Here is an 18,462-nt window from a genome sequence, read left to right on the forward strand (position 1 = left end):
GTGGTCCCCGGTGATAAAAAGGTTGGGGGCCACTGGTTTAGAATATGTTCCCCCTTCAAGGATCGCTGCCTTGCCGTGGCAAGGGGGCTTGCGTAGTTCAGTGAAGCTATGAGCTATGCCGTGCAGGGCCACCCAAGACGGACAGGTCAAAGCTGAGAGCTCTGACAAAAGGTGATCCACTGGAGAAGGAAATGGCAAACCACTCCAGTATCTTTGCCATGAAAACTCTATGGACAGTTCCAATAGGCATAACGATATGACGCCGGAAGATGAGCCCCTCAGGTTGGAAAGTGTCCAATATGCTACTGGGGATGAGCAGACGGCTAGTACAAGTAGCACTAGTATGAATGAAGCGACTGGGCCAAAGCCGAAAGGACGCTGAGTTGTGGAAGTAACTGGTGGCGAAACGACAGTCCGATGCTGTAAAGCAGTGGTCCCCAACCCACGGGCCGCGAAGGCCTTGGCGCCGGGCCGCAGCTCCTTCTTCCCTCCCCCCCCAAAGCGAGAAGCTCGCCAGGCTGCAAGCAAATCGGCCGCCAAAGCGGCCAATTTGCTGGCGGCCTGGAGGGGCCGGGAGGGGGAGCCGCGGCCGCCGGCATGGTGGCAGCGCAAACGTGCATGCGCGGCAGTCCGTGCATGCGCGTTTGCGCTGGGGCTGCCGCGCGTGTGCGGGCCCCGGGCCGCCCTCTCCCCCCACTCCGGCGCAGCGGTCCACAGCAGCCGAAAGCTTGCGGACCGCTGCTGTAAAGAGTTTTATTCCATAGTAACTTGGAACGTCAGATCCATGAATCAAGGCAAGCTGGACGGGGTTAAACAAGAGATGACAAGATTGAAGATCAATGTTTTAGGAATCAGTGAACTCAAATGGACAGGGTGAATTTAATTCAGATGACCATCAGGTATACTACTGTGGGCAAGAATCTCTCAGAAGAAATGGAGTAGCCTTCATAATCAATAAGAGAGTAGAAAAAGCAGTCTTGGGATACAATCCCCAAAATGACAGAATGATCTCAATTCGAATCCAAGGCAAACCATTCAACATCACAGTAATCCAGGTCTATGCCCCAACCAGTGCTGCTGAAGAGGATGAAGTTGACCAGTTCTGTGAAGCCCCACAGCACCTTCTAGAAGCAACGCCAAAAAATGATGTGCTTATCATCATAGGGGATTCGAATGCTAAAGTAGGAAGCCAAAAGATAACCGAGATAGCAGGCAAGTTTGGCCTTGGAGTACAAAATGAAACAGGGCCCAGACTGGTAGAATTTTGTCAAGAGAATACTATGGTCATAGCAAACACTCTTTTCCAACAACCCAAGAGACGACTCTACACATGGACATCACCAGACGGTCAACACAGAAATCAGATTGACTATGTGCTCTGCAGCCAAAGATGGAAAAGTTATATCCAGTCAATAAAAACAAGACCAGGAGCTGATTGTGGTTCAGATCATCAGCTTCTTGTTGCAAAATTTAGGCTTTAATTGAAGAAAGTAGGGAAAAGCAATAGGCCATTCAGGTATGAACTAAATCATATCCCCGACAAATATACAATAGAGGTGACAAATAGATTTAAGGAATTAGATCTGATAGACAGAGTGCCTGAAGAACTATGGACGGAGGTTCGCAACATTGTACAAGAGGTAGCAACTAAAACACTCACAAAGAAAAAGAAATGCAAGAAATCAAAATGGCTGTCTGAGGAAGCTTTCCAAGTAGCTAAGGAGAAAAGGGCAGTGTAAGGCAAGGGAGAAAGAGAAATATACAACCAATTGAATGCAGAATTCCAGAGAAAAGCTAGAAGAGATAATAATGCCTTCTTAAATGAACAGTGCAAACAAATAGAAGAAAACAATAGAATGGGGAGGACCAGAGATCTTTTCAAGAAAATTGGAGATATGAAGAGAATGTTTCATGCAAAGATGGGTATGATAAGGGACCAAAATGGTAAGGACCTCACAGAAGCAGAAGAGATTTAAAAAAGGTGGCAAAATTATACAGAAGAACTATACAAGAGCAAGCTTAACATCCATGATAACCACAATGGGGTAGTTACTGACCTGGAGCCAGACATCCTGGAATGTGAAGTCAAATGGGCCTTAGGAAGTCTGAGCAACAATAAAGCTAGTGGTGGTGACAGCATTCCTGTTGAACTATTCAAAATCTTAAGACGATGCAGTAAAAGTGCTACACTCAATATGCCAACAAATTTGTAAAACTCAACAATGGCCACAGTATTGGAAAAGGTCAGTTTACATTCCAATCCCAAAGAAGGGCAATGCCAAAGAATGTTCAAACTACCGCACCATTGCACTCATTTCTCACGCTAGCAAAGTTATGCTCAAAATTTTACAAGCTAGGCTCCAGCAATATGTGGACCAAGAACTTCCAGAAGTACAGGCAGGATTTCGAAGAGGCAGAGGAAATTACCAACATACACTGGATCATGGAGAAACCCAGGGAGTTCCAGAAGAAAATCTGCTTCATTGACTATGCTAAAGCCTTTGATTGTATGGAGCACAACAAATTGAGTTGGGAATACCAGAGCATCTTATTTGTCTCTTGAGAAACTTATATGCAGATCAAGAATCAACAGTGAGAACTGAACATGGATTCACTGATTGGTTCAAAATTGAGAAAGGAGTTCGGCAAGACTGTATACTGTCACCTTGCCTATTTAACTTATATGGGGAGCACATCATGAGAAAGGTGGGATTAGAGGAGTCACAAATTGGGATCAAGATTGCAGGGAGAAATATCAACAACCTCAGAAATGCAGATGATACCACTCTAATGGCAGAAAGTGAAGAGGAACTAAAGAGCCTGTTGATGCGGGTGAAGGAGGAGAGTGCAACCTAAATGGACTCCGAGGAATGGTAGAGGACAGGAAGGCCTGGAGGATCATTGTCCATGGGGTTGTGATGGGTCAGACACGACTTCGCATCTAACAACAACAACAACAGAATATGTTAGATTGTCAGTGTATCCTACAATCAGTTGAAATTGTTGATCAGACAGGGCAGAGAATGTCAGGAGAGAAGCCATCTTGAGAAGATGGCATTTCACCACCTCTGCTAAGTCAAGCTACTAGCACCCTACTTGGCCCTACAACATCTAGCCACAGTGATCCATGTGATGTTCACCTCTAGACTGGACTTCTGTAACTCTCTCTATGCAGGCCTACCCTTATCCTTGATCCGGAAACTACAACTAGTGTAGAATGTTGTGGCCAGGATTTTCACTAATACACCATGAAGATCCCACATCTGGCTGGCTCCCAGTTGAATTCTGGATTAAGTTTATTCCGGATTAAGCTTAATCACCTTCAAGGCCATACACCGTCTGGGCCCAATGTACCTGAGAGACCACCTCCCTGCCTATACCTCCCAAAGAGCCTTACGGTCTGCCACCTCCAACTGGCTGGTGATTCCTGGCCCCAGAGAACCACGGTGGACCTCAACAAGGGCCAAAGCCTTCTCTGTCCTGGCCCCCACCTGGTGGAATTAGCTTCCCGAAATCAGGGCCCTGTCTGAACTCCCACAATCTCTCAGGGCCTACAAAAGGGAGCTCCTCCACCAGGCATTTGCTTGAGGCAGACCGGCCCCAAACACCCACTGCCTCCCCCCCCCAGACACCCCTTCCAATGATGAAGAATCCAGCCTACCTAAAGCTGTGTCAATGTCCCTGTTCCTATTTAAATATTGCTCTGGTTGACAGGTTATGATTGTTATACTTGTTATATTTGTTTTAATATTCTATGTTGTCACCCCATGATTGTATACATAAACTGCCCATAGCTGTATGGAAGGGTGGTATAAACAAACAAACAAACAAACAAACAAATTTCTCTTAACATATCTTTTCCCTTTTCTGGATTGTTGTCAAATACCACCACCCCACGTTACTAGCCAAGATCATTTTTCAAGGCTGGCTGATTCTCTCACTTGGTTCAGATGGATGTGGATTTGGGGGGTGGGACGGGACAGAACGGAGATAAAGCTTGCTTTCATCCAGAATCTTCCTCTGAGACATCTCAGTGATTAATTGGAGATGGTCAGGAGGTCTATAGCCTGAGTTTGTATAAAGTTTTGGGTTTCATCTTTTCCCCTGACCTAGGGCTGCTAGGTCCTGGAGATTTATGGATGGAGCCAGGTGGGTACAGGGACCCCAGTGGGTACAGTGCCATAGAGTCCCCCCTCCATTTCCTCCAGGGGAGCTGATCTCTAGTCTGGACATGAGCTGCATTTCCAGGAAATCCCCAGGCCCTACCTGGCCGTACCCTATTCAGTCTCCTTGTTCCTAAATCTACTTTGCATCCTGTTATGCCTGTGTGGAGGAATGCTGCTATAAGTTGGATTTACTGAAGCTATGAGAAATTCACATCTACACTAATAAGTCCCATAAGTGTATTTAGAGAGCTGGTTTTCTTATGTTCTGGGTACATGGAACTGCCACCAGAACTTTATTTAACAAAATGGGCGGTAGCAGAAAGAAGGGGTTCTGGGTATTCACCACAACTGCCAGTCAATGAACAGAATATATTTTCTATAATGCAGAAGTCTTTGTCTTTGCTTGGAAATTTGTCACTAGACCAGAATCCCAAGGACCAAAGTGGTAATGCTCCCTTCTCCAGCCTGCCTCTGAGTTCTTGGGAGCTGCAGAGAGGAGGGCGGAGCTGGTTGCAAAAGGTCAGTTACTTCAGACTTCAGTTGGGTAACTTTCTCACAGCCATTGCTGTGAGGTCTGTGTTTCCATATATTACAAGACTTTGCCTCTGTTGAAAATGCTGCTGTAGAGATTTTGTGTGAGCAAGTACCCTGTCCTGAAGGGCCAGGCTAGCCTGAAACTCAGAAGCTAAGCAGGCTAGTATTTGGATGGGAAGCCCAGGGTAGTGATGGAGTGGCGGACAACGGCAAACCCGCTCTGTCCATCTCTTCCCTTGGCCCACATAGCCCACGTGAGCCTGGCCTTGTCAGATCTCAGAAGCTACGTAGTGTGAGCCCCAGTTAGTACTTGGATGGGAGACAAGCAAGAAAATCCCACCGCAAGAAAAGCAAAGCTTCCTTAGAAAAGTTTCTTTATTCGAGCAAAGCAAGCCGCTACACATAAAGCATAGTTAGAACTAACACACAAACTACTAGTGGACACATACAGAGTTCAGGGGAGGTGCCCCCCTTCCTGGGAACATAAAACAGATACCATGTCAAGGAAGTCACAACATCTTGATAACAACTAGGGATGAGAAAACAACGGGAAGAAGGGGATCCAAAGGGATGTGTGAGAGCCTCTGGCTTGCTTAGAAACTACGAAGGGAATTCGTCCTTGGGTGTCCACTAAGCCCAGGCATGGCAAAGTATAAAATCAGAGCAGGACTACAGACTACACAATCATGGCAGAAAGGCATGTGGGTTTCTGACACTATGCAGAGGCTGGCAATGGCAAACGGGCTCTCAGCGTCTCCAGCCTTGGAAAACCTACAGGGTTACCAAATGTTGGCTGCGTCTGGACCCCACTGTCTGCCACCAAGAGAAAGAACTTCAGATGTCAGGTGTAAAGTATTGTCCCGGGTCCCCAGTGTGTGAAGTACGACCAGAAAGCATGGCAGGGGGTTTTATGCTCCTCTCGCAGTGCTAAGATCACTTTCCTCACCCTCTTTCTTGTTTGGGTTCATGGTATTAAAATGCAATTAACTCACATTATATGTTTAAAGAACAAAATAATAAAATTATTTTTTTTTAAATGGGACCATGGCGCTTAGAGTTCTCACCATCTGGACTGCTGTCCGGAGAACCCGTTGGCCATCTAGTAGGAGTGTGGGGGACCAGCAACCGCCTCTGCATCTCCTCTTTACTATGGCAACTCATCCGCTTCCGTCTGCATAGGGAACAGCCAGCCCTCAACATTCAGCTGCAGTTTTTGTTCAGTATAATTCCCTTTTGTATCTGTTCTTGTTAGCGTACCGGGAAACAGACAGTGGGATTCAAGCCATTGATCAGAAGTGGATTGAAAATTGTATTGCTCTCTTCTAGGATCCCCACGCTGAGGAATTTGAGGACAAAGAATGGACGTTTGTCATAGAAAATGTAAGTGAGATTCTGGGTCCTTTTCTCTCTTTAAAGATATGTCCTTTGTACCTGCAAAGTCTGCACTCAGAAACTTGCTGCGGTTTGCAGGAAACTTCTGATATCTGGCATTGTTCGTTGCGTGATTTTCCTGTATTCTGTGTGTCTCTGAGCCCTCTAGGAAAGATGATGGGTCATATCACCCGTGTCCTGAAAGATCTCCATTGGTTGCCATCTGTTTCTCAGTACAATTCAAAGTGCTGGTTCTTACCTCTAGGGCTGTAAAGAGTTTGAGGAGTTGAAGAACCACCTCCTCCCATCCGGACCATCTGGCCACTTAAGATCTGCATCCCAAATCTTACTCTCTGTGCCCCACTGAGTTGCAGTAGAGAGGAGGGCGTAAGTGTCTCGCCTCCAGAATGCCCTCCCCGCTTTACCTTTGCCATGCTGACTTTCAGGTGCCAAGTCAAAATGCTTCTTTGCACCTAGGCTTTTAACTAAAGAGGTTTAATTTTTGGCTGTTTTTAGTTTCTCTGTTTCTATCCTGAGGCCTCTTTCATGGATATTTTCAGAAGGCTCAAAGGTGGGATAATGCAATCTTTCTTCCCTGGCTTGAGTCTAATATCTTGTTTGTATGTTGATAATTAATGGTGTTCGTATTATTGTATTGTATTCTTTATTGTATTGCTTTACATTTTTAATTATAAGCTGCCTTTAATAGGAATATATAAAGTCCCTCCCTGGTGGGGTTGTGTGTCTGATGAGGCGCCCCCAGCTTCCTTCTAGCGCCGGAGTACCCCTATAGGCCTACTTAGTGAATAGATCAGGTCTTAACAGGGAAAAACAGGGCCAGTCCTGCCCTGGGGAAAAACAAGGCAGCTGCTGTGCTGGTTTTTGGGGAGTGGCAAACTATCAGCGGCAGCTGAACACCTTCCTGTGGATGAGTGCCCTTCCCCCAAATGCAACGCCAAGCCATTGGCCATTCGCCATTGGGGGATCTTCTACTGCTGTGCACCAGATAACAGTAGCTTATTAGTTGCTTGTGTCAGTTATTGTAAATGAATTGTTTTAGGCTATTAATTTTTATCTTGTTTCATTAAACAATGTCAACCAACCCCGAGCTGGTTGGGGCAGTATAGAGATTGTAAATAAATAAATGATTACAGTGATAACCACAGTAAAGGTTCCTCTGGGCACAGCACCAGGAGAGGCCGTATGATTTGTCATTCTGTGATCCTGTGCAAAAGGGAGGAGTGGGGCGGTGCCTGGGACCCTCCGGACAAGTAAGCCCTCGGCAGCCCCCCAGGGGCGCGGAGGGGGAGTGTTAGGAACTGCTCAAAATCTGTCCCTTCCCAGAAAACGAGTCTGTGTTCCTTTTAAAAGAATGTATTTTGCAAATGCGGCCACCAGCACTGGTTTAATATGCAACCAAGAATGGGGGGTGGGGGGTGGAGGGGGGGTGTATTCAGAGATTAGGAATCTGTAACCCTTTCCTTTCCTAAACAAAGTTCCATGGCTGCTTTCAGTCCAACGAAGTCTTCAGAATTGTGTATGCACACAACAGCTTATTATACAGGAACACAGCATTGTTGGTTTTAAAGGCACCACTGGACCCCAATTTATTTCTGCTGCCTCAGTCCAAAATGGTGACCCACCTGAATCTACCTTTCCTCTTCTGACACTTTCCTGCTGAAAATGACACTTGTAGCAGCTTTTGCTTCCACTGGGGAAACTTAAGAGTATCAGGAGGGAATGGAAGGACCAGGTAAAGAAGTTGTGTCTAGTGAAGTTTCAGGAGGGCGGCCTTGTTGGTCTGCAGTAGAAGAACTAGATTCAAATCCAGAAGCACCTTAGGAATCAGTAAGATTTCCAAGGTATAAACGTTTGAGAGTTAGCTCTTTTCTTCTGACAAAGGGCACTTTAATTCTCAGAAGCTTATTTATACCTTAGAAATATTGCTGGTCTTTCAGGTGGTACCAGACTCCAGTCATGCTGTTATCACTGCAAATAAACTGTGTTCCGTTTTGGGCCCCCCAGTTGAAGAGGGACGTAGACAAACTGGAGCGTGTCCAGAGGAGGGCAACAAAGATGGGGAGGGGTTTGGAGACCAAGACGTATAAGGAAAGGTTGGGGGAGCTTGGTCTGTTTAGCCTGGAGAGGAGACGACTGAGAGGGGATCTGATAACCATGTTCCAGTATTGAAAAGGGTGCCATATGGAGGACGGAGCAGAGTTGTTCTCTCTTGCCCCAGAGGGACGGACCAGAACCAATGGGATGAAATTAATTCAAAAGAAGTTCCATCTAAACATCTGGAAGAAGTTCCTGACAGTTAAAGCGGTTTCTCAGTGGAACAGGCTTCCTCGGGAGGTGGTGGGTTCTCCATCTTTGGAGATTTTTAAACAGAGGCTGGAGAGCCATCTGATGGAGAGGCTGATTCTGTGAAGGCTCAAGGGGGTGGCAGGTGACAGTGGATGAGCGATAGGGATGTGAGTGTTCTACATAGTGCAGGGGTTGGACTAGATGACTCATGAGGTCCCTTCCAATTCTATGATTCTTTGATTCTGTGAATGTGTTGAATAAAGGGATAGAATTAAGACAACTGAGGTGATGAATAGATGGAATTTAACATATATTGTACATATATAAAAACCAAGGGAGGGAAGGTGGCATTTTATTGCCCAATGTTATTATGTAGAATCAGCCTTCAAAAATGACATGGACAAATTGGAGAAGGTTCAGAAGAGAGCGATGAAGATGATCCAAGGCCTGGGGATCAAGGCTTATGAGGAAAGGCGAAGGGACTGGGGAATGTTCCGCCGGGAGAAGAGGGGACTGAGAGGGGATGGGATTGCTGTCTTTAAGCATTTGAAAGGTTGTGACTTAGAGGAGGGCACGGAGCAGTTCCTGTTGACCTGCAGTGATGGGGGGAAATTCTAGTGAGCTCCCCCTCCTTGGCAGTCTTCAATCAGCGGCTGGACAGATCCTTCTCCTGGATGCTGGAGGCTGATCCTGCACTGAGCAGGGGGTGGGACTAGATGGCCTTGATGCCCCTTCCCCCTCTATGATTCTATGGGTCTAGTTCAGCAGTGGAAGGGGCTGCCTCAGGAGGTGGGGAGCTCCCCCTCACTGGTCATCTTCAAGCTGCGGCTGGACGGATCCTTCTCCTGGATGCTTGAGGCTGATCCTGCACTGAGCAGGGGGTGGGACTAGATGGCCTTGATGCCCTTCCCCCTCTATGATTCTATGGGTCTAGTTCAGCAGTGGAAGGGGCTGCCTAAGGAGGTGGGGAGCTCCCCCTCACTGGTCATCTTCAAGCTGCGGCTGGACGGATCCTTCTCCTGGATGCTTGAGGCTGATCCTGCACTGAGCAGGGGGTGGGACTAGATGGCCTTGATGCCCTTCCCCCTCTATGATTCTATGGGTCTAGTTCAGCAGTGGAAGGGGCTGCCTAAGGAGGTGGGGAGCTCCCCCTCACTGGTCATCTTCAAGCTGCGGCTGGACGGATCCTTCTCCTGGATGCTTGAGGCTGATCCTGCACTGAGCAGGGGGTGGGACTAGATGGCCTTGATGCCCTTCCCCCTCTATGATTCTATGGGTCTAGTTCAGCAGTGGAAGGGGCTGCCTAAGGAGGTGGGGAGCTCCCCCTCACTGGCCATCTTCAAGCTGCGGCTGGACAGATCCTTCTCCTGGATGCTTGAGTCTAATCCTACATTGAGCAGGGGGTGGACTAGATGGCCTGGATGGCCCCTTCCCACTCTAGGATCCTGTGATCTTGCCTGAAACTGTGAAGTATTTGTCTATATTTATTATATGGCAGAGTTGCATGCAGGAAGTGTGAAAAAGTATGTATACACACAAAAATGTATACCTAGAATTAAACTTTTGTTGGACTTAAAAGGTGCCACTGGACTCAAACTTTGGGAAATAGTGTTATTTTAAAAATTGCTTTAATGCCTAAGGCAATGTGGAATATTATCAGTGTGTAAAATAATATTATCAATATTATTTAAATATATGATATGCTTGTTGAGATGAATTTTTTTTAACTACAATCAACCTTTGCAAAAACGAAATAAATCACTTACAAATACTTCCAAGCGAACTTTAGGGAAAGTGTTAGAATAATCTCTTTTCAAGGTTAACAGCACCACACAGTGGTGAGAGGCGAAATATAAAACTTTGGAAAAGGAAGACGCATCTTTGCCTCAGATGTTGCCTTGAAAAAGTGCATCATGTCGGGCATGTTGGTTTAACATCCAAATAGCCAAGGAAGGAAGGAGGGCACCACATTTTACATGTCTCTTGTTGGCGAATTAAATGGCTAAAGTACTGTACAGAATTGTGTGTGTAATTTTAGTTTTGGAAACAACACTGTAGTTGGTTGAAGTTTACCCTCCTCTTCCCCCACCCCTCAGGGCCTAAAATAATGAGGAGGAGGGAAGCCAGATCTCGGAAGCTGAGCAGACACCAAGGAAGGCTCTGCAGAGGAAGGCCATGGCCAACCCCCTCTGCTTCTCCTTGAAAGCCTCTTGCTGGGGAGGCCATAAATTTGTTGAAACTTGACAGCAGATATGTATGTAAAATAAGGAGGCTCACGTGAATGAGGCTTGTTCTAGGGTTGAGTGATGAATCTTTTCTCGAGGGGTTCCATTCCGGGCTGCAGGAGTGGAACAGGTTCAAGGGACAGGTGAAAGATGGTGCTCCCGCATGTTAAAAAAAGGTTCAGATCTCTACCTGCAGCTTGAAGTCGGAATCTTATGAAAGATATTATCACTTGGTCTTGCTGAATGTACATTTGTTGTTGTTAGGTGTGAAGTCGTGTCCGACCCATCGCGACCCCATGGACAATGATCCTCCAGGCCTTCCTGTCCTCTACCATTCCCCGGAGTCCATTTAAGTTTGCACCTACTGCTTCAGTGACTCCATCCAGCCACCTCATTCTCTGTCACCCCCTTCTTTTGCCCTCGATCGCTCCCAGCATTAGGCTCTTCTCCAGGGAGTCCTTCCTTCTCATGAGGTGGCCAAAGTATTTGAGTTTCATCTTCAGGATCTGGCCTTCTAAGGAGCAGTCAGAGCTGATCTCCTCTAGGACTGACCGGTTTGTTCACCTTGCAGTCCAGGGGACTCACAAGAGTCTTTTCCAGCACCAGAGTTCAAAAGCCTCAATTCTTTGACGCTCAGCCTTCCTTATGGTCCAACTTTCGCAGCCATACATTGCAACTGGGAAGACCATAGCCTTGACTAGACGCACTTTAGTTGGCAGGGTGATGTCTCTGCTTTTTAGGATGCTGTCTAGATTTGCCATAGCTTTCCTCCCCAGGAGCAAGCGTCTTTTAATTTCTTTGCTGCTGTCCCCATCTGCAGTGATCTAGAAACCCAGGAAAATAAAATCTGTCACTATCTCCATTTCTTCCCCATCTGTTTGCCAGGAATTGAGATGGCCGGATACCATGATCTTCATTTTCTTGATGTTGAGTTTCAAGCCAATTTTTGCACTCTCCTCCTTCACCCGCATCAACAGGCTCTTTAGTTCCTCTTCACTTTCTGCCATTAGAGTGGTATCATCTGCATATCTGAGGTTGTTGATATTTCTCCCTGCAATCTTGATCCCAATTTGTGACTCCTCTAATCCCGCCTTTCTCATGATGTGCTCCGCATACAAGTTAAATAGACAAGGCGACAGTATACAGCCTTGCCGAACTCCTTTCTCAATTTTGAACCAATCAGTGATTCCATGCCCGGTTCTCACTGTTGCTTCTTGACCTGCATATAGGCTTCTCAAGACAGATAAGATACTCTGGTATTCCCATCTCTTTAAGAACTTGCCACAATTTGTTGTGCTCCACACAATCAAAGGCTTTAGCATAGTCAATGAAGCAGAAGTAGACGTTCTTCTGGAACTCCCTAGCTTTCTCCATGATCCAGCGTATGTTGGCAATTTGATCTCTAGTTCCTCTGCCTCTTTGAAATTCTGCCTGTACTTCTGGAAGTTCTCAGTCCACATATTGCTGGAGCCTAGCTTGTAGGATTTTGAGCATAACTTTGCAAGCATGAGAAATGAGTGCAATGGTGCGTTAGTTTGAACATTCTTTGGTATTGCCCTTCTTTGGGATTGGAATGTAAACTGACCTTTTCCAATCCTGTGGCCGCTTTTGAGTTTTCCAAATTTGCTGGCATATTGAGTGTAGCACTTTTACTGCATTGTCTTTTAAGATTTTGAATAGTTCAACTGGAATGCTGCCACCTCCAGGGGGGGGGGAACCCCAGGCGGGGGGGACCCGCGCCTGCCCTGGCCTCTTCCATCCCCGTCCTAATGCCCATTGCATTTCTGAGTGCAATGGGCTATATTTCTAGCCAAAATATAAAATGGTGGTATGATTTCCCCCTCCTTTCCTATATATATTGTTCTGGTTTCAAATACTGTATTTTGAATTATTGTCTCTGTCCTAAATTGGGTGCCATGATCTGGGGAGGCCAGGCTAGCCCATCTCATTTGACCTTGGGAGCTAAGCAGGCCTAGTTGGTACTTTAATGGGAGACCCCCAAGGAAATCCACGGATGCTCCTCAGAGCCAGGCCACTTCTGTTAGTGTCTTGCCTTGAAAACCCTAATGGGTCACCAGAAGTTGGTTGTGACATGGCCATTCTTTTCGCGCGTGCGCACACACATACACAGACACACATACGCAAGGAGTCATGATAGCAGCAAAACCACAACACCCTTCAAACAAGTTTTATTTATTTCCTTCACTTTTCTCACCAATTCCTAAAGTAGCTGAGAACATTCCCCTCTTATCTGTTTTATTTTTACAACAGTCCTGTGAGGTAGGTTATGTTGAGAATGTGTGATGGGACCAAGATCACCCAGTCTAGGGGTGTGCGCTTCGGCTTGGTTCGGCCGCCTGGGCAATCACCAAAGCCCGAGGTGGCCAGCGCCATGGTGTGGAGAAGAGGGACAGAGCTCTGTGCCTGCGTGCAGCTTGTACGCCACCACCACCTCTCTGTGACGCTGGCCTCCGACGTGCTACTTCAGGCTTTGGTGATCACCGAGGCAGCCGAACCGAGCCGAGCCGAGCCGAAGCACACATCCCTAACCCAGTCATCTTCCGTAGTAGGGTCTGGATTCCAACTTGGGCCTCCCAGATCTGAGTCAAACACTTGAAACACTAGCATAGGGGTAGTCACCCTGTGGTCCTCCAGACATTCATGGACTACAATTCCCAGGTGTTTGGTGGCAGGGGCTCATGGGAATTGTTGTCCATGAACACCTGGAGGTTGACTACCTCTGCATTAGCAGATTCTGCATCCTGGGGAGCCTGCACAGGAACACAGAAGAAGATCATCAAGTCAGTTCATATAAAAATGACCTCCTCCCACCAATACCCACTGACGATTAAGCATGCTCCAGGAAGGGCTGGATTTTGAGCAAGTGAAACATTAGTGAATGAGAGAGAGAGAGAGGGTGTGTGTGGGGGGGGGGGCTTGAATTCTCAGCCCCCTGAATGCTTCTAGGATCCTGAAGTATGAAACTGGGCTTGGAGAGAAGAGGAATCTCCAAATGTTTTTCAGCTCCCTCTCCATCCTCATTGGTATGCAGAACACATATTCTATGATTCCCAAGAGAAAATCAGGTTTTTTTTTTTAAAGGTGCGGAGTGCAGGCACAGGGTTTGAAGTAAAGCCATGCCAACTCCAGTTCAGTGATAATCAGAAGTATGCTCTGCGTGCACAAAGGGTGCCTGAAATGGTAAATGGGGCACCGCAAGACTCACAACTGGAGAGCTGGGTGTAGTAGCTGTGCTCTCTTGTGCGCAAGGGTGTCTTTTTGTATATTGTAGAAACACAGTTATTCCCCTGGCAATGGCCTTTCTGGGCCTTATAATTGCAGTGGAGTTCAAACTTGAATTAGGCTGTAGCCCAATAAAGCTTTTTAAAAATATTAAAATGTAAATTCCTAAGGTTACCATTTTACTTCTAGGTAATGGATACAAGAGTTGTACAGCTTCTCTAGCTCTTTCCAACTAAAGATTACAGCTCTTTCCCCTTTTTTGGCTCTGAGTAGCTCATTTCCTATAAACAATTAGTTAACGCCTTGTCCAAAAGGTAAGGGCCCACCATCACCTTGGGCCCACCATCACCTTGACTCTGTGACAGGACAGCTTTTAGAAGGAATCCTCCATCTTTTCAGCACATGCAAAATTATTTTTGAAAAGGAATCAAGACAGTTGATTTTTGGTTAAGGAATACCAGCTGCCGAGGTTTTGTGCATTTTTTTTCAGCATGAACTGTTTTGGTTCTCTTTTTTTATTTAGCTTAAACTAAGAAATGCCTCTTTCAGAATTAAATGCCTGCATTTAATACATTTAGAGCAGCGGTTCAGACATGCTTTCCTGGCCTTCTAATTCCCCTGTCATATTCTCCCGGACGTGATTATGTGAAATGTGCCCGCATGCCTGTGTAAATTAGCCTGGGTCTCCCGGTCCAGATACAGCTCAGAATTAAATGCCAGCTTTGTCAGCCGTCTCACTCTTGTTCTGCTTTAAATTTAATAGAAAACCAGGAAACGGCTTGCGTGCGTCTTTTTAAATACAGAATTTGCTTACATTAGATGTCTAGCACTTGGTTCTAGTTCAGAAATCTTGGAGATTAGGTTTGTGCAGGGAAACCTTGCTGTACCTAGGGATGCCAGCCTCCTGGTGAGAACTGGGAATGCTCTGGAACTTCAGCTCACCTCCAGACTACGTGTTGGAGGGTGGACTGTGTGTTATTGTACCCCACCCAGGCCCCTCATCCTCCATTGACTCCTATCCCAAACCTCAGGGATGCTTCCTAACTTGGAGCTGGCAACCCTGCCCCCAACCCCATTGATGGCCAGGGAGGACCTGGAACTCTGTCTCTTGTCCTGAGTCCGCTGTTTATGACGAGAGGGGCAGGAAACCTCCTGCTGAGCATTGCATCAGCCAGACCTGACATGCCTCTCACCACAGTTAAAGTCGCATTGGCGGCAGCATACAGAGAATGCGAGGAAGGCCAGCTAAGGAGAGTGGTCTCCCTCCCTCCCTCCTTCCCTGCCCTGGGGACTCATGAGGGACTGGCAGTGGTAGCTTGGAGACAGCCTTTGTGGGAAGAGGCTGGGTAAGCTTTTATAGACAAGGCTGCCGATTCATTTAAGTCCTGACCCATCAGTTGCTGAGTGGAGCATGCCAGTCGTGACCCATTGGGATGAACCACACAGTGCTGTGGATGTGTTTGATATTTCCTCCCAGAGCAGCTTGTGCTGGAGTCGTGCTTAGTGCTCTGGGCCCAGGACCAGACGAACCAGGCTTCAAGCACATTCATGAGGCTTGTGGGATAACCTTTGGGCAGTCATGCTCTCTCAAAGGGGTGTTGTTGTGGGGGTCCGATGCACAAGGGAAGACGTGTACACGACCTGGGATCTGTGGAGGATGGGCAGGGTGACAGCAGCACAGGAGTTTATACCCTCCCTTTTCTCTGCTCTAAGGAGTCTCAAAGCATTTTATAATCCCCACAGCAAACACCCTGTGAGGTAGGTGGGCGTGAGAGAACTGTGACTGGCCCAAGGTCACCCCAGGAGTCCCAAAGCGGCTGACAGCAGAGTGAGGGAGGGGTGAGAGTGTTCTGAGAGTCATCCTTCCTGCCGATCTTCAAAAAAGGGAGGAAGGAAGAACCGGGAAACTACAGACCAGTGAGTCTGACCTCTGTGGTGGGGAAGATAATGGAGCAGATATTAAAGGGAGCGATCTGCAAACATCTGGAGGACAATTTGGTGATCCAAGGAAGTCAGCATGGATTTGTCTCCAACAGGTCCTGCCAGACCAACCTGTTTTCCTTTTTTGACCAAGTAACAGGTTTGCTGGATTGGGGAAATTCGGTTGATGTCATTTACATGGATTTTAGTAAAGCTTCTGATAAGGTTCCCCATGATGTTCTGATGGATAAATTAAAGACTGCAATCTGGATTTTCAGATAGTTAGGTGGATAGGGAATTGGTTAGAGAACCACACTCAAAGAGTTGTTGTCAATGGTGTTTCATCAGACTGGAGGGAGGTGAGTAGCGGGGTACCTCAGGGCTCGGTGCTCGGCCCGGTACTTTTTAACATATTTATTAATGATCTAGATGAGGGGGTGGAGGGACTACTCATCAAGTTTGCAGATGACACCAAATTGGGAGGACTGGCAAATACTCCGGAAGATAGAGACAGAGTTCAACGAGATCTGAACACAATGGAAAAATGGGCAAATGAGAACAAGATGCAATTTAATAAAGATAAGTGTAAAGTTCTGCATCTGGGTCAAAAAAATGAAAAGCATGCCTACTGGATGGGGGATACGCTTCTAGGTAACACTGTGTGTGAACGAGACCTTGGGGTACTTGTGGATTGTAAACTAAACATGAGCAGGCAGTGTGATGCAGCGGTAAAAAAGGCAAATGCCATTTTGGGCTGTATCAACAGGGGCATCACATCAAAATCACAAGATGTCATAGTCCCATTGTATACGGCACTGGTCAGACCACACCTGGAGTACTGTGTGCAGTTCTGGAGGCCTCACTTCAAGAAGGACGTAGATAAAATTGAAAGGGTACAGAGGAGAGCAATGAGGATGATCTGGGGCCAAGGGACCAAGCCCTATGAAGATAGGTTGAGGGACTTGGGAATGTTCAGCCTGGAGAAAAGGAGGTTGAGAGGGGACAGGATAGCCCTCTTTAAGTATTTGAAGGTTGTCATTTGGAGGAGGGCAGGATGCTGTTTCTGTTGGCTGCAGAGGAAAGGACAGTAATGGGTTTAAACTTCAAGTACAACGATATAGGCTAGATATCAGGAAAAAAAATTTCACAGTCAGAGTAGTTCAGCAGTGGAATAGGCTGCCTAAGGAGGTGGTGAGCTCCCCCTCACTGGCAGTCTTCAAGCAAAGGTTGGATGCACACTTTTCTTGGATGCTTTAGGATGCTTTGGGCTGATCCTGCATTGAGCAGGGGGTTGGACTAGATGGCCTCTATGGCCCCTTCCAACTCTATGATTCTATGAGAGGATTGTGACTGGTCCAATCTCCTCCAGCACAGGGATCCTCAACAAGTGGTCCTCCAGATGTTCATGGACTACAATTCCCATGAGCCCCTGCCAGCATTTGCTGGCAGGGGCTCATGGGAATTGTGGTCCATGAACATCTGGAGGACCACTGGTTGACTACCCCTGCTCCAGCACACTTCACTTGGAGGAGGAATGGGGAATTGAGCCCCACTCCCGATTTGAGTCAGCTGCTCTTCACCACCACACTAGGTTGATGAAGTGAAGCAAATTTGATTCTTGTGGTTCCACCTGAAGCATGCTCAGCTGGAAGTAAGCGGCAGCGATAGCCGTGGCATGGACAGAACCGTAGTCCTGTAGTGCTCTTCTCTCACATACTCAGTGACTTGGATCCAGAGCTCAGTTTCAACTTTCACATGCAAGGAAAAGACTGCAGAAGGCACTTGCACAAAGGCAAACTTACCAGTTGCATTTCCCGCTGTGCGCAATCTTCTGCAAACAATGTCCGGCACTAGAGAGGTGCTCGTTGCTGCAGAAGGCCTTTGGCAAGCAGAGCTACTCTAAGTTCATTTGTGTTTCAGCTCGCACTCTGGACCCAGGTTGGATTTCCAGCCTCCAGGTGGGGCCTGGAGATTTCTCCAGAATACAGAGATCAGTTCCCCTGGAGGAAATGGCTGCTTTGGAGGGGGGACTCTGTAGTGTTATATCTTTTTGAGCCCCCTCCCCTCTCAAAACTCCAGCCTTCTAAGGCCCTCCCACCCAGTCTCCTGGCATTTCACAACCTGAGTTGTCAACTCAGAAGCTAATACTTCTGGTCAAGGATGCTCACAAGTACGATGTTTTGACCTAGAAATGCAGCAGCTCCGTCTTTTTTACATACAGAAAAAATTAATTTGTATGAATCTTATTAAATAACACTTTTGGGGTTTGGGGCTATATTTGTTTGTGTATCTAATGTTTGACACGGTACCCTAATTACTGTACTTTTCTGTGAAAAGCGAGCAAATGGTCAGGCAACGTCTTGACATCAGCCACATGGAAGGCATTCATTTCCATAGTTCTGTTAACATATAAACTGGCCTTTGAAGAAGTTGGCAGATGGCATGAAAATAAGCTTGCTCATTAATTTTGAAACCTGCCCATTTTTCATTTTTGCTCCTTGAAATGTCCTTGATATTAGAATTGGGTTGCCAGCTGTGGGCTGGGAGCTAGCTAGAAATTTGGTGAATGGAAGGCAGAGTTGGGGGGGGGGGGTGCGTGCTCAGCGGGGTATAATGCCATAGAATTCACCCTCCAAAGCAGCCATTTTCTCTGTGGGAACTGACACTGGCCACCTGGAGGTCAGCTGTAACAGTGA

The 18,462-nt window shown here is 46.9% G+C and overlaps 1 protein-coding gene across 7 annotated transcripts in view; it reads left to right on the forward strand.

Annotated features, from left to right (window-relative positions):
* Nucleotides 1-18,462, forward strand: part of EHBP1 (EH domain binding protein 1) — a 383,927-nt gene that overhangs the window by 81,297 nt on the left and 284,168 nt on the right. For all 7 annotated transcript variants that reach the window (XM_077315418.1, XM_077315449.1, XM_077315434.1 and 4 more), the window contains exon 5: nt 6,027-6,080. In XM_077315418.1, the coding sequence (XP_077171533.1) occupies nt 6,027-6,080 (54 nt within the window). The remainder of the gene's footprint in view (nt 1-6,026; nt 6,081-18,462) is intronic.

Source organism: Paroedura picta, chromosome 1 (assembly GCF_049243985.1).
Source record: "Paroedura picta isolate Pp20150507F chromosome 1, Ppicta_v3.0, whole genome shotgun sequence".
In the NCBI taxonomy this organism is placed as follows: Eukaryota; Metazoa; Chordata; class Lepidosauria; order Squamata; family Gekkonidae; genus Paroedura; species Paroedura picta.